General features: G+C 36.5%; 1 protein-coding gene across 1 annotated transcript; it reads right to left on the reverse strand.

The window, feature by feature from the left end:
* Nucleotides 1-397: 397 nt before the first annotated feature.
* Nucleotides 398-13,487, reverse strand: LOC121417427 (calmodulin-2/4-like). Its single transcript, XM_041611135.1, has 6 exons — nt 13,136-13,487; nt 11,340-11,370; nt 8,333-8,479; nt 7,502-7,616; nt 6,244-6,359; nt 398-451 (listed from the first exon to the last, which is right to left on the reverse strand). The coding sequence occupies exons 1-6, from the start codon at nt 13,136-13,138 to the stop codon at nt 423-425; spliced, it is 441 nt and encodes a 146-aa protein (XP_041467069.1). The 5' UTR covers nt 13,139-13,487; the 3' UTR covers nt 398-422.
* Nucleotides 13,488-17,252: the final 3,765 nt, after the last annotated feature.

The following is a 17,252-nucleotide window of genomic DNA, read 5'->3' on the forward strand; positions in this document are numbered from 1 at the left end:
CTATGAAACAGTTCAGCAGATTGGTGTGATGACATTAATTTCATTAATAAATCTCTTTTTCACAATCATGAAATTTTACCTGTCGCCCTGCAACAGCAACAACGCCATCTACGGTGAAGTTATGATGATGCTTGCATCCTCTGAAGTGAACACTGTAAAACAAAGCTTTATCCAATATTGGGTAAAATGGGACATGCATGTTGGGTAATATTTTGTAAATTTTACGCAGTGTTGCGTTGAAAAAAAATCGGGTAAAAAAAAATTACCCGATGTTGGGTAACATTTTACTCAGTGTTTGTAAAGTGTACCACACAGAAACAGACACGATTTCATAATTGTGAAAAAGAGCAAATTTTCTTATGTAATTTTTGTGATTATTATTATTTCTTATCAATTGATTTCACTTGAATGTAAAGAACGTTTCATGGGGATGTCACGATCCTCTCGAATTCTGTAGAAATACAAAAATAAGGGGGAGAGAGAAGACATTTAATTAGAATGGATGAGATGACGATTGGCGTGAGAAGGGTTAGGGACCACTGGTCGTGTGGGCTCCAGTGGTTAGAGCATTGGAATTCAATTCAATTCACTTTATTCACATCCATTAAAAATATACAGCATACAATATTAAATGAACAATAAGAAACAATCAATACATAAACAAATCAATATAATTACAAATAGAAAGAGTAGAACCAACATGCAGTGGATGTATGGGATTGGCAAAGGCCAAAGACCTTTCCAGGCCAATCCCCCGTGGTGCCGTGCAGACATATTACTTGGTGTTCCTCAAGGATCAGTACTAGGACCCTTATTGTTTCTTTTATAATGACTTGCCAAACGTTATAGCAATATCTTATCTTTTCTCTAATTTGCTGACGATACGATCATAATCGCAAGGTTGTGGGCTCGAATCCCAACTCTGCCATTGTCTCCACTTTAATAAAAAGGCCCGAGAGTGACATCTGTCTTCTATAACGTCAGCCACTATGACTGATTAACCTAGACGTAAAATGTTTCCGAGGTAACTGGTTATATACCAGCTTGGCGTTTACGAGCAAAATGCTGTCCTGTCGAGTTCCTACGGGAGTTACCACAAACAGAAACGGAAAGAGAGTGGGAGAGAGAGAGAGAAGGGGAGTAAAACGAGTAAAATAAAGGGGGTCGAGCGATAGAGGAAAAGGGATATTAGCAGAGAAAGATAAAGGGGAAATACAAGGACAAGGAGAGAGAGAGGGGGGGGTGGAGGTTGAGAGGAAGAAAGAAAAACGGAGATTGACTGAGAGGAGAGAAACTCAGACTCGGCAATTATTCTGAAGTCGGTCTAACTCTGCTAAAATTGCAAAAGTTCAAAATTCTGTTTGTATTTTTTATGTTTAGTATTTTGTTTCCTTCTGCTTTCATAATGAAGAAAAATACATCACTTAATATTCCCAGACAATCATGAACAATTCTGGTGTCATATGAGCTGAACTTGATGTATAGAATGTGTACTGTTAGGGATTTCTGCTCCGATTGGATCTCCATAGTTATACCACAACTTTAAACAAGGGTTTAATTTAAACCCGAGTTCAGAATACGGGAGAGAGGGAAGATGAGAGGGGGCAGGGAGAGAGAAGGGAGAGAGATATTGAAGGTGATAGGACGATAAACTGCCAATTCGTCTTCTGACAACTCGTCCACTCATCACATGGTCTACTTTCATTTAGTCTAATGCCATTCCGTCCATCACATTTGGTCCAATTATCACTTCGTCTAATTTCCTATGCCCATTTCGTCTCATAACCAGTTGGTCTAATGTCTATTTCATTTTCATTCATTTTGCACAAATTACCATTTATTTCAATTAGACCGAATGTTATATGGACTAAATGGCTATTATACAAACTGGTTATTAGACGAAAATGGTGAGTGGACGAACTGATGGTAGACCAAATGATAGTAGACGAATTGGCAATCGGACAAATTGGCACTAGACGAATTGGAAATGAACCGGTTGGACGATACGAGAGATCTAGGGGGGGGGGGGGGGTGGGACTTGAAGTCGACATCTTTTGTTCATAATACTTTACAATACAAAATAGCCAGGCAAATTTCACATTGGTCATTTTCTATTAAACAAACTGCTTATATGGACAAAAGATGTAGATAGATATATAGATAGATAGATAGATAGACAGACAGACAGACAGATAGATAGATAGATAGATAGGCAGGTAGGTAGATAGATAGATTGCTAGGTAGATAGATAGATAGATAAATGGTTTATTTGGTAAAACTCATACATCATAGCGGCTAAGCCGAATTGTGATGCATTTACATATATTTACAAAAAATCAATATATTAAAAATGGAATACATATCATTGAAATGAATAATAATTAAAAACCGCAAATATTGTTGAATAAAAATACCCGATGGTATGATTAAAATGCAAATTCATTAATAATTGCAAAGGTAACTATAATCATTGATGCATTAATAATTGCATTGGGTTAATGGCATAATTGAAATAAATTGAAACTGAATTAAAGTAAAGGTTAATTGATAAATATATAAGCATTGATTTTGAAAAGTAGTTAGATGTGAGATTGCGGCAATAATGAAATGATATTAATTACATCTCTAAGATCTTGTCTTTAGACATCTCTGTCTTGATGGCGTTGTAATTTTGATCTATTCAAAAGTGTTTAATGAATCGCCCATTTTCCGGGAAGGGCGACGGGTAAACAGTGCAAATTTATACACTTTGGTTAACTTCAGCATTTAGTATAATATAGGGAATGTCTTCGGCTTTAATATGCTTTTCTTATATTCCAACAAACAAAACGTTTTTAAAACGTTCAAAGGCTTTTTTAAACACCTAAAGGATTTTATAACATATTCACAACGTTCAAGATAATTACGAAAAGTCCAAAGAATTTTAAATGTTTTCGCAACGTCTGTTTTACATGTTTCATATCCTTTAGACTTTTTTCATTACGTTTAAACACTTTCCAAGAAAATCTATAAAATATGAAGACATTTTCAGGACTTTCCAAATGCTCTCGCTATATAGTCTATAGGAGAAGAAAGGACTTGTTCCCCATGTTCCCGTGTTCTGAAGTCGGGTTTAACTTAAACTCAGGTTTAAGTATGGGAACTTAAACTCAGGTTTAAGTATGGGAGGCCAAGCGTATTTAAATTTTGTATCAAGTTGTATGTTTCTTAATATGTTTACTGTACTGCGCTCTTTCCTGATTCATCGATTGGGAAGACAATCATCTGTTTATACTTCTGACACAATTATAATTATTTGAGAGCCGAATGAACAGAGTATGATACTGTGACTGATTATGTAACAATTGGCTGTCCATACTTCAACCACAATTTTAAACCTGGGTTTAAGTTAAACCCGACTTCAGAATACAGGCCATGGCGTCTAAATGATTTGGAAGCGTTTTAGCAAGTTCAAAGGGGTCCACAAAGAGTAAGATTCATTTGGAAATGTTTTTGAAAGTCATAGGAATGTTGGGTGATTTATGGGAGTATATTTCCATGGTCATGACGGATAGAACAAAGTGTCACACAGTCTGTTCACACTGTGTTCACATCGTGAACATATTTTCACACTGTGGACACTTCAACAGTGTGACTGTTCACAGTGTGTTCACATGGCCGACTATCTGGATATGTGATTCACATTGTTCAAATGCTCAAATGTAACAGTGTGAAGGTGGTTTCATATTGTGTTCCACACTGTGGGGAAACCTAGACGCGTGATTAAATTTCAAAAGACTGTTGAATTTGAGCATTCTAACAGTGTGAAGATATTTTCACACTGTAGACACTTCAATAGTGTGACTGTTCACAGCGTGTTCACATGGCCGACTATCTGGATATGTGATTCACATTGTTCAAATGCTCAAATGTAACAGTGTGAAGGTGATTTCATATTGTGTTCCACACTGTGGAAAAACCTAGACGGGTGATTAAATTTCAAAAGACTGTTTAAAATGCTCAAATTCAACAGTGTGAAGATATTTTCACACTGTGGACACTTCAAAAGTGTGACTGTTCACAGCGTGTTCACATGGCCGACTATCTGGATATGTGATTCACATTGTTCAAATGCTCAAATGTAACAGTGTGAAGGTGATTTCATATTGTGTTCCACACTGTGGGGAAACCTAGACGCGTGAGTGTGAATCACATATTATGTGATTCACACTGTTGAAATGCTCAAATGTAACAGTGTGAAGGTGGTTTCATATTGTGTTCCACACTGTGGGGAAACCTAGACGCGTGATTAAATTTCAAAAGACTGTTTAAAATGCTCAAATTCAACAGTGTGAAAATATTTTCACACTGTGGACACTTCAACAGTGTGACTGTTCACAGTGTGTTCACATGGCCGACTATCTGGATATGTGATTCACATTGTTCAAATGCTCAAATGTAACAGTGTGAAGGTGATTTCATATTGTGTTCCACACTGTGGGGAAACCTAGACGCGTGATTAAATTTCAAAAGACTGTTGAATTTGAGCATTCTAACAGTGTGAAGATATTTTCACACTGTGGACACTTCAACAGTGTGACTGTTCACAGTGTGTTCACATGGCCGACTATCTGGATATGTGATTCACATTGTTCAAATGCTCAATTTCAATAGTGTGAAGGTGATTTCATATTGTGTTCAACACTGACCACACTGTGGGGAAACCTAGACGCGTGATTAAATTTCAAAAGACTGTTGAATTTGAGCATTCTAACGGTGTGAAGATATTTTCACACTGTGGACACTTCAACAGTGTGACTGTTCACAGTGTGTTCACATGGCCGACTATCTGGATATGTGATTCACATTGTTCAAATGCTCAAATGTAACAGTGTGAAGGTGATTTCATATTGTGTTCCACACTGTGACCACACTGTGGGGAAACCTAGACGCGTGATTAAATTTCAAAAGACTGTTGAATTTGAGCATTCTAACGGTGTGAAGATATTTTCACACTGTGGACACTTCAACAGTGTGACTGTTCACAGTGTGTTCACATGGCCGACTATCTGGATATGTGATTCACATTGTTCAAATGCTCAAATGTAACAGTGTGAAGGTGGTTTCATATTGTGTTCCACACTGTGGGGAAACCTAGACGCGTGATTAAATTTCAAAAGACTGTTGAATTTGAGCATTCTAACAGTGTGAAGATATTTTCACACTGTAGACACTTCAATAGTGTGACTGTTCACAGCGTGTTCACATGGCCGACTATGTGGATATGTGATTCACATTGTTCAAATGCTCAAATGTAACAGTGTGAAGGTGATTTCATATTGTGTTCCACACTGTGGGGAAACCTAGACGCGTGATTAAATTTCAAAAGACTGTTGAATTTGAGCATTCTAACAGTGTGAAGATATTTTCACACTGTGGACACTTCAACAGTGTGACTGTTCACAGTGTGTTCACATGGCCGACTATCTGGATATGTGATTCACATTGTTCAAATGCTCAAATGTAACAGTGTGAAGGTGATTTCATATTGTGTTCCACACTGTGACCACACTGTGGGGAAACCTAGACGCGTGATTAAATTTCAAAAGACTGTTGAATTTGAGCATTCTAACAGTGTGAAGATATTTTCACACTGTAGACACTTCAATAGTGTGATTGTTCACAGCGTGTTCACATGGCCGACTATCTGGATATGTGATTCACATTGTTCAAATGCTCAAATGTAACAGTGTGAAGGTGATTTCATATTGTGTTCCACACTGTGACCACACTGTGGGGAAACCTAGACGCGTGATTAAATTTCAAAAGACTGTTGAATTTGAGCATTCTAACAGTGTGAAGATATTTTCACACTGTAGACACTTCAATAGTGTGATTGTTCACAGCGTGTTCACATGGCCGACTATCTGGATATGTGATTCACATTGTTCAAATGCTCAAATGTAACAGTGTGAAGGTGATTTCATATTGTGTTCCACACTGTGACCACACTGTGGGGAAACCTAGACGCGTGATTAAATTTCAAAAGACTGTTGAATTTGAGCATTCTAACAGTGTGAAGATATTTTCACACTGTGGACACTTCAACAGTGTGACTGTTCACAGTGTGTTCACATGGCCGACTATGTGGATATGTGATTCACATTGTTCAAATGCTCAAATGTAACAGTGTGAAGGTGGTTTCATATTGTGTACCACACTGTGACCACACTGTGGGGAAACTTAGACGCGTGATTAAATTACCTGAATACGTGATGTGTCCGTTCAGATCTTCATCGACCTCTTCGATCATCTCGTCGACGTCGCGGTCGTTCGCTTTGATTCCGAAATCGACCAAGACCTCCTGTAGATCCGATGCACTACTGGTTAAAATGGGAGTTTGAGTTTGGGAGGGAGGGGGGGGGGGTGTAAAAAAAGGTTTTTAGTCAGCACTTTTTTTGTAAAGCGTGTTGTCCATCGTTGACTGTGTGTTATAAATCGAGGACGAATTACCCTCAAATTTTATTAGTGTAGACTCAGACTCCAAAGGCGACAACACACCTTGCGATTGGTCTGCTATTCCATTTTGAAATAAAACGTAAGAGTGGCTACGATTTGAAACTAATTTGGCTAAGCTTTACTCCAAAATAAAGGCTTACAAAATGGTTATACTAGTATTATTTCAATTAAATCAACCCTCAAATAAAATGACATATTCAATTAACATTTTCAAAAAATTAGCCAAATGCGATTTGTTCCAAAATCGGATCTCGAACAGTCGTAATTCGGTGTGCGATGGCCTTAAGATGTTTTTGCCAGGAAAAGAATCTGTTTTGCTGCTTGGTAACATAATTATTGTGATATAAATCTGTTATCATTCGACTGAGTCTATATCGCAAGACTACATGAATACACTGCTCCGTATGTTGCATTATGGGTAATGATTCTGACCAGTGGCCGGTCGTGTTATTAAGGCTGTTGGTTCGTATGCCCTTTAAAGGGTCTATTAAAAAAATCCCAAGTCCGTATTAAACGTAGGAGCTAGGAAGAGCCCAAGCAACCATAATATTTTCAAATCGATACCTAACCGGTTTTATGACGTCCAGTACCACTTGTTAACAGTCTAAAATGGACGTTTAAAACGTACACGCTACGTTCAAGTGAGAAGAAGGATCTGTGGAAATCATTTTCGAAACTTTAACGGAACTTACAGAATCAAACGTCCCTTACAAAATATATGTGAAGCATTCTCGGGGGTAAAAAACAAATATAACGTTTTGTGGGACTTGTTTCTTTTTATCTTTTTAAATGTGGTAATTCTATATATTATATATGACTTGTGCATGTGCTGGTAAATTGGCTATATATAGTATTGCAGTATTCATTTTCTCAGTATAACAATTATCATGATATCGTTATAATTTCATCATTGCTTTAACTATTACCAGCCCACATGCCCCCCTCCTCCTCCACACACACTTTCCAGAAGCAGAGTTGTTGACGCCCTCTACGGGTAACTGACCTGATGGTTCCCCTGTTATGCTTGTCGAAAACCTTGAACATGTCTTTCAGGTCGGGCTCGGAATCCTCCTCCTTCATAAGTGATAAAAAGTCTGAGTAGGTCAGGGAAGTTTTCTCTGAAAATTGTAAGGAAAGAAGAATAAAAGGATGTCATTGATGCCACTACTGCAAGAAATGAAAATGGTGGTGATGATGATGATGCCTGATGATGGCGATGGCGATGATGTTAATGATGATTATGGAGATGATGATGCCTGATGATGATGAGGTTGATGAAGATAATGATGATGGTTATGGTGATATGAGGATGATGATAGTAGTAATAATAGTAGTAGTAATAATAATAATAATATAATAATGATAATACATGTTAATGATGATTATGAAGATGATGATGCCTGATGATGATGAGGTTGATGAAGATAATGATGATGAAGATGATGATGAAGATGATGATGCCTGATGATGACGATGATGTTGATGATAGTGATGATGGTTATGGTGATATGAGGATGATGGTGATGATGATAGTAGTAGTGGAAGTAGTAGTAGTAGTAGTAGTAGTAGTAGTAGTAGTAGTAGTAGTAGTAGTAGTAGTAGTAGTAATGATAATAATAATAATAATAATAGAATAATGATAATACAAACAAAATTGATAAAAAAGGCATAACCGAAATGCACTCCAACAAATAAAATTGTCATTTGCTACAAGTAAATTGATTATAATGGGAATACGAAATACCGAACGTATACAAATGACGTCCTTTACTCCTTAGTGAAAAGAAAAAAATAAAATTATTGAAACACAATAATCGCACGAATGTGTAAATACCTTTATTTCCCGTAACTTCATGGATCATGTCTATAATTTCTTCTTCTGTTGGTAAGAATCCACATGACCTCAATGCTCTGTTGACGTCATCAACTCCTATCTCTCCGGTTGATTCATTGGCAAAAAGCGAGAAGATATTTTCTAGCCCTGGGTAGAGAGAGACAAAAAATGAACTACAAGATGTATGGCCTTAGTTGTTGCTACCTCTAGAATGAAACAAACACTATCAACTGGATGCTGCTGCTACTACATAATCTTCATCGTCGTCGTCGTCCTAATCCTCCTCTTCTTCTTCTTCCTTTTCTCCTCCTCTTTCTTCTTCTTCTCCTTCTTCTTCTTCTTCTCCTCCTTGTTTTTTCTTATTCTTCTACTTCTTTCTTCTTCTTCTTCTAATCTGTAATTTTTTTATTGTAAATAAAGTTTTACATTGAAACATTAGAAAGTCTTCATGTATTACCTTCGAGCAGCGAATCTGTTTTGTGTGTGTGCGGGGGGTGCACAGGTGGAAATCCCGGGGGGGGGGATGTCCCCACCAATATGAGATTTCCACCAATATGTGAGTGAGGTGTTATCTACTTCATCAGTTGTTTTGGATGGAATTTCATCGTTATTATCTTAAATATTAGACATTCACGTGTTATTATATTATTGGTTATTATGTTCAGTACAATTACAGTATAGCATCGATGAGAGTAAGAGAAGTCTAGTCACCAAAATATTCACACTGTTCATTTAATTGAAATTTATTAAACCGACATGAATGAGAAACCACTAAAGGACTCGTCCACCCCAGCAAAAAAATTGATTTGAATAAAAAGATACAAAAAATCCACCAAGCATAACACTGACAAATTCAGTCAAAATCGGATAGGCCTATAGAATAAGAAAGTTACGACATTTGAAAGTTTCTCTTAATTTCACAAAACAGTTATATGCACATCCTGGTCGGTATGCAAATGAGGAGACTGATGACGTCAAACACTCACTATTTCTTTTTATTGCATTATATGAAATATGAAATATTGTACTTATATTCTCATTGTCGAGTAAAGCAATTAGTAATCCCTCCCTGAACATTTATATATCATTCATATATGTACTGTTTTATTGTTCAACTTGATAGAAATACATTTTGTTTACATGCAAATATACAAATTACAACACAGAAGGAATTACACATAATCAGGGAGAGACAAATACAAAATATTGGCGTATTAAAAGAATAAAAAGAGATCATTGTTAAAATAAGAACAACAAGTAGGCATAATCAGTGTAATTATCATCATTTTAAAACTGTTAGATGAGTAAAAGTATTAGGTCATAAACTTGAAGCATAATTCACACATAAAAATTCACAACTCTACATTGACCGTGTTGTCGATACTATTATTGTAATCAGTATAATTGCTGTTATATCATTATCATATCATTACTATTATTATTATTTTCATTAGTTTTATTACTACAACTATCATTACTCTTTAAATTTGTGGCAGTTATTGTATTAAAGAGGAGACATAGATGGCAATATTGAAGGGTAAATGTAATTCTGCAATTAGGTGACTTGTTCTCTATTTAATGGTTCATAAGACGAATTGAGAAAGGAATAAAAGAATTTCCGTAACGACTTGTTCTTGCCTTGACTGATTCCCACCTTCTTCCACTACGAAGTAGTTTGTATTTCTTGTTAAATGGATGGGAGTGATCACCGACTATTGCTTGGGCTTTGTCAACAATCTTTCCTTCACGTATCCACTGGCGGCGGAAGCCAAAAATTTTAGAGGGGGACCACAAATTTTTTTGACAAGCAAAAAAACAAACAAAAAAACGAATATCAACCAAAAACGTTAGGGGAACGCAGGAAACTACAGTTACAAGCAAAAAAAAGAAAGAAAAAAAGTTTATCAACAAAAACTTAGGGGGGATCGTCCCCCAACTCAAATTTAGGGGGGATACGCCTATGCACATATCACATCCAGATCTACAACATTGTACAATACACTTCATAATCCTATTAGCCCGTTTCGCGACATGTGGAATGAGCATTGTTTGATATACCATATGGTTCAATCAATTTGGTCCTTATTGTCAAATCTGCATGTAAACAAATAAATGATTGTATAATATTCAACAATAAAATATAGATATTGAGTGAGGGATATCATCGTCTGTCTAATTTGTATGTTACTGAGCTGTGCATATCATTTTCATTTGTGAAGAATAAGCAAATCTTTAAAATGTCATAACTTTTATTTCATATCCGATTTGGATGAAATTTGTCAGTGTTGTTCTAGTTTGATACTTCTCTATTTATTCAATTCAACATTTTTTCTTGGGTGGACTTGACCTTTAGTTCACCCTGAAGAAACCTCTATTGTAAAAATAGCAGAAAGAAAAATGTTGGTGAAGGTTTGAGGAAAATCCGTTTAAGAGTAAGAAAGTTATTAGAGTTCAAAGTTTTGGATTTGTGACGTCATAAACGAGCGGCTGCTCCATATGTTATGTAATATAAAATGTATGAATTTCAAATTGTGTATGGTTCCTGATGACTTAATTTTGTTTTCTATTCATGATCGGGTGTTAAATGATTTGTCTATTGATATACAAAAGGTACAGTGAAAACCATTTTCAATTTTCTGAGAAAATGACATTTTTTTATTTTTTACCATTTGATTTGATTTTATTGATTTCCGTTTCACAACATAAGTATGATAAATATAACATGACAAGGTCGAAAATACTGCAAAACATAATAAAATATATATAACATAATCTTAGACTTAAGGAACACAATTCAACAAATAAAAAAACCTAATATGACTATTCGCTATGTAGGAATGCTGCTCGCATATGACGTCACCAATCAAATAATCAAAATTTTTAATAACTTTTTCTATTATTTGATGAATTTTTCTCAAACCTTCGGCAATATTTTTGATTATTTTTGCTGCTATTTTTACAATAAGCTTTTTGTCAGGGTGAATTTCCCCTTTAAATGCTACTTTACCATTGTTTTCCTCTGACTTCACGGAGCGTTCCTACGGAAAAGATAAGATCGTTTAAAAAAACTGAACAATTAAGAGTTAAACACTGGCGAATGGGGGAAGTTATAGAATCATGACAATGACACGTACTGTCATAGACCATGGGCGGAAATCCCAGGGGACAGGCTGGGGGGGGGGCAGGGGGAACGTGTCCCCCTACTCAAACTAGTGGGAGGGACATAATATCAAATGTCCCCCTCTATTTCTGGTCTTTTATGATGGTAACAACTTCATTATTCAAAATAAAAAAATATATATATTAGGACTAGATGACCTTACTTTTGGGTTGATAACCTTTTTTTTGTTTGTTTGCTTGTCAAAATTTCTGGGAAACATTTCCGCCCCTGTCATAGACGTTAAAAATTTGGAATTTCCAAATTATCTCGGGATTCACAAATAGATCCGTTACCTTTTACACACGTAAGACGGAAGTGGGATTGTGGTATTCATACATCACAAAAACCAAAAAAAGTATAAGAACAAAATAAAATAACGATTTTGGTTTTGCGGAAATGAAAGCTATCACTTTTTAATCATCATTATCATTTTTTGTTTGATTCTTGTCCGTTTTATGTGATTGCGTTATGGCATATTCATTATAGAAGAGGAACAGATCTTCACAAATTCATATTGTTTTGATGCCGAAGTTTATACTGTGAAATTAATATTACCGATTAAAAAAGAAAATTTTATCATCAGAATTGATGTAGTTAAGTCAGTACATTTAAAGAAATCGAAACAGGATTTTGCCTCTTAATCGTGATGACAGAAAAAAATATATAAGAAATTAAATTTGAATTGAAATGCTACTTCATTTCTTAAATAAATCAGACCTACAACGACCAAGACAGCAAACAAAACAATAAAAAGAAATTCGTATCTGAAAAAAAAAAGAAATAAGAATAGGCCTCATAACTACATAATTATATCCTATATTTACATAATATCTGTCGAATCGTGGGCGTTGTGGCGTGCGCCTGTAATCCAAGCTGTGGGGAAGTTGCAAATTGATGCAGAGGTTCGAGCCCTGGTCACGTCTTTCGGATGGTGACGTTAAAGGTCGGTCCCAGACGTAAATAATCATATCTGATTGATACACGTCTGACAAAACTCAAACACACACACACACAGAGTGGTTCATCTTAAAAGCCTAGATATCGAATCAGGTTTTGCATTTAGATTAAAATATAAATTTTCCTGAGCAAAATAATCCAGTGAGATTGATAGTCTCAATTGTTGAAAATAAAAATCAAAAAGAAATACTGTTAATAGAAAAAAAGAAGGAAGAAATAAATAAATAAAAATGAATGAATGCATGAATAAAGAAAGAAATAAAGGGGGAAAAGAAATAAAGGAAGAAATAAGAAAAGAAAAAACAGACAGAAAGAAAGAAAAATGAATGAATGAATGCATGCATGTAATAAAGAAAGGAAAAAAAAGGAAGGAAGAAAGAAATACAGAAAGAGAAAGAAAGAAAATTAAAAAAGGAAAGAAAGCATAAAAGAAAGAATGAACGAAAAAAAAATAAATACAAAGAGAGATTAAAAAAAAGAAAGACTAAAGTAATAATTTCTCAATTTCAAAGAAAATAGTGTACAAAATCTATGACAGTGTTCCAGAATACCATTATACTAATATCCAATCATTCCAATAAGCGAATTGGGAGGCATTTGACAGTGATATGCGCTATCATAAGCATATTAATATTATCATTATGGGAAAGAAAATTGTTTATTCTAGTAAACTTGTTGTAACTTACCATTTTATCGATTATGTTTCAGTCTGGTGCCTTAATAGGATCTCGAATACCAAATTTCGATCAGTAGTTTCCTTGATAAAAGTTTAGCTAGAGCGATTGGGGTGAGTTGTGAAAATGATTTGCAAAGTAATCATACAACAATCAAAATGAAAAGGTAAAATCGAGACCTAATTATTCGTTATGATTTCGGAGCTATTATCAGACGAGGTGCACATTCGATTGAGAAAGATTACTGCATGCCTATTGATTTGGATATCGATTTTAAATCGATTTCAATGCTTGAGCGATCGGGATGACTCGTGATTTGCAAAGTAATTAATAATTGCTTTGCAAATAATGTTGTTGTATAATATACAACAATCAAAATGAGAAGTTGAAATCGAGACCTAATCTCTCATCATGATGTCGGAGCTATTTTAGGATGAGGTGCACATTCGCATAGGCAGCGGAAGGGGGGGGGGATGGGGGGACGTTTCCCCCTTAAATTTTCGGTGGGGGACCCCCCCCCTAAATTTTGTGTTGATAGCTTTTTTTCGTTTTTTTTTTTGCTTGTCAATTTTTTTTTCCTGCGTCTCCCCCTTAATTGACGTGGACCCCCTGAAACTTGAGTGGTCCCCCCTAAAATTTGGGTTGATGACCTTTTTTTTTCTTTGGCTTGTCAAATAATCTTGGTTAGCCCCTCCTAAAATTTAGGTTGATAACCCTTTTTTTGGCTTGTCCAATTTTTTACCTGTGTCCATCACAAAATTTCAGATGGACTCCCCCTAAATTTGTTGGCTTCCGCCGCCAATACACATTCGTCGATTGAAAAAATAACTGGGCTATCGATTTCAGTGCGCCGAGCCAGACAGAGAAACAAAAGGAAGAAAAAATGTATTGAACAGAAAACAAAGGAAGAAACAAAACCGCAACAAACTTTAGTAACCTTGAAGTTTCAGAAGTAGACAGAAAACATATCGGTATAACCAGCCAACAATTTTGTTGGGGTACAGAGTAGTGCATTGTTCAAAATCTATAAACAAATATAAAAAAAATCAAAAGAGTTGCAAGTGAGGGAAGAGCGCGTGCGAATTTTTTTTTATAATAAAATCATTTCTTGGTGGTAGATAAGACATATTAATCAACAAATTTATTTTACTGCTTTTTCTTTCCCTAATGGCGCCTTTTTTATTGGTCGGTTATACTTCTCATTTTCATTGATTTATTATTCATATATTTATTTGTTACTTACTTATTTATCTATTTAATTTATCTTTGGAGGGGGGGGGGTCGTGTCCAATGCCCCTACAATGTTGTGCAGGGCCTACGGAAAACCATTTCATGATGATGACGTCATAACTCCAAAACAAAAATGACGATTTCATCCAATATCCGCTAAGCAAGGATAATGATTCCCTTTATAAGGTTAGAAGCGTCGGGTTATTTCCAGTCCGTCCAATTCCCAAATCGTCTCCTATCATTTGGCCTACCATCCATTTGTAGGCCTTCATTATCCACATGATCTAATTGCAATTTCGTCCACTCACTATTTCGCCTAATAACCGGTTGATCCAATAGCCGTTTAGTCCATATTGCATTTGGTCTAATTTGGTCTCCTGAAGACGGACAGTCAACCTGTCCGAAACGTCGAGTCTCTCTACTACTCATCATCTCTACTCGCCGACTCAAGCCAGCATCTCCTCATCAGCTCTACTACTCAAGCTGTTCTCACTCAACATTCCTTCTGGTTTACAGTCCTTTCAAGGACTATTTTCAAGAAAGAATACTCTACTCTCAAATCTCCACTTTCTCGCCTATCCACTTCTCTTCTTCTATCCACTGTTTCTATAACACTCCACATGGTGTACCATAAACCACATCAGCAATTGTACATGCCACCATGCAAACCTTCAAACAACATCTAATTGGACTAAGTATTAATTGTGCAAAATGAATGAAAATAACATGAATATTAGACCAACCGGTTATAAGACGAAATGGTGATTAGACGAAGTGATGATTGGACTACATGGTTGTTAGACGAAATGCTCATGGACTGAATGGCATTAGACGAAATGAAAGTAGACTATTTGGTGAGTGGAAGAGTTGGCAATTTACCGAAGAGTGCATGACGCTGCAAAATCATGTCACACCCGCGGGGTGTTTCACAAAGTTTTAAGTGTGACTTAGAGTCGCACAGACTGGGGGGTGGGCTGAATCACCCCCCCTCGACATTTTTCGCAATAAATCCGCCGCGCAAAATTTTTTGACCGCGTCGCTCGCTGACTTTTTACTTTCAAGTCTCGCGCAACTTTTGAGACCAAAATCGTGACCCCCGGGTACGCGGTTTCGAAATTACGCAACATTTCGTAAGTGCGTGCAGACCCAAAATTACTCAAAATAAAGTCCCCGACAATTTCCATTGAAAAAACAAAAAGTCGAAAAACAAAGAAATACATAAGAAATTTAGAAAACAATAGAATACATAAGAAAATAAATGCGATTTTGAATTTTTTTAAAAATCAATTTGATCAGATGCTTATCTAGAGTACGTGAAACAAAAATTAGCATTTCTGGGGCATTATTTTATTAATTAGAGCAAACTTATGATTTTACGCATAAACTAGCATAATTAATGAAACATGAGATTTTTTGCAGAATTTGATGTTATAGTTTTGTAGATAATGCCATGGGTAACACGTGTGCCAATTTTTGTCGCGATTGCGCGATCGACGGCCGAGATCATAAGGGGGGGGGGGCTGAATCAGCCCCCCCCCCCCAGTCTTCTTAGGTGTCGAAATAGCCCAGTCTATTTAGGGTTAAATGTCTAGTTGCGCGCAGTATAAAATGCATGACAGCATTGGTCAGATCATGCCAAGAGGACGCGCACTACCGAGTATTGATCAATAAGATTGCGCGTTGCAATTCATGTACGCGTCGACATTTAACAGTGTTTAAGTGCGACCTAAGTCATACTTAAATCTTTGTGAAACACCCCCCGGTTCCTAAAAGAAAACAAATCGAGTCATCACGAACCTGACTGGGCGGAAATCCCAGGGGGCAGGGAGACGCGTGCCCCCCCCACCCAAAATATTAGGAGGGACACAATATAAAATGTCCCCCTATTATGTACTGCCTTTTATGGTAGAAAGAAATACATCATTCAAAATCGAAATAAAACACGAAGTTTGGACGAGCTTGACCTTTACTTTTTGGTGTGATAACCCTTTTTTTTTAATATTGCTTGTCAAATTTTCCAGCCCTTGGTCCCTCCTCCCTCTTGGGAGAGATTTCCGCCCTTACAAACCTGAATGCATTTCATATTACATAACGTACGGGGAAGCCGCTCGTTTATGACGTCACAAATCCATAAATTGAATTACATGTATAATAATATATTTCATAATCTTGGTGAAGGTTTGATGAAAACCATTCCATCAATCCACCAATATATATATTTTTTATCTATACACAAAACTTTTTTGGGTTGAATGTCCCCTTTAACTGGGCGTTGTGGCGCTCGTCTGTCATCCAAGATATGTGGGTGAAGTTACAAATTTATGGAGAGGTCCGATCGGTAAATTGCCAATTCTTCTACTGCCAACACGACCATTTCGTCTCATAACCAGTTGGTCTAATATCCATTCATAGGCGGTGGAAGCGGGGGGGGGGGGGTATATGTGGGAGGACAGACCCCCCCCCTAAATTTGAGGTGGGGATGGTCCCCCACCTCAAAATTTTAGTTGATAACAGGTTTTTTTTCAGATGGACCCCTCCTAATTTTGTTGGCTTTCGCAGCCAATGTACGATAGTAGACGAGCAGTCAATAGCACGAATTGGCATTAGACGAATTGGAAATAAACCGTTCAATCGAGGTTCGAGCCCTGGTAACGTCTTGTGGATGGCGACGTCAAAAGGTCAGTCCCAGACGTAAATAGTCATATCTGATTAATACACGTCTGGCAAAACTCAATTTCCAAGGGCGAATGCTGGCATGAGCAAAGGGAGATGCACATCCCGGGGAGGTGGAACTAAAGAAAAGTTGTAAAAAACATCATGATATATATTGGTGAAGGTTTGAGGAAAAGCCATTAATATAAAAGATGAAGAAAGTTATTAGAATTTTAAGTTTTGTACT

This window comes from Lytechinus variegatus, chromosome 6 (assembly GCF_018143015.1).
Source record: "Lytechinus variegatus isolate NC3 chromosome 6, Lvar_3.0, whole genome shotgun sequence".
In the NCBI taxonomy this organism is placed as follows: Eukaryota; Metazoa; Echinodermata; class Echinoidea; order Temnopleuroida; family Toxopneustidae; genus Lytechinus; species Lytechinus variegatus.

Coding starts and splice junctions, on each gene's coding strand:
- LOC121417427 (XM_041611135.1), bottom strand. Junction 8,480..11,339: donor GAAGTCAGAGGAAAACAATG/GTAAAGTAGCAT, acceptor CTCTCTACCCAG/GGCTAGAAAATATCTTCTCG. Junction 6,360..7,501: donor CATAACAGGGGAACCATCAG/GTCAGTTACCCG, acceptor TTTAACCAGTAG/TGCATCGGATCTACAGGAGG.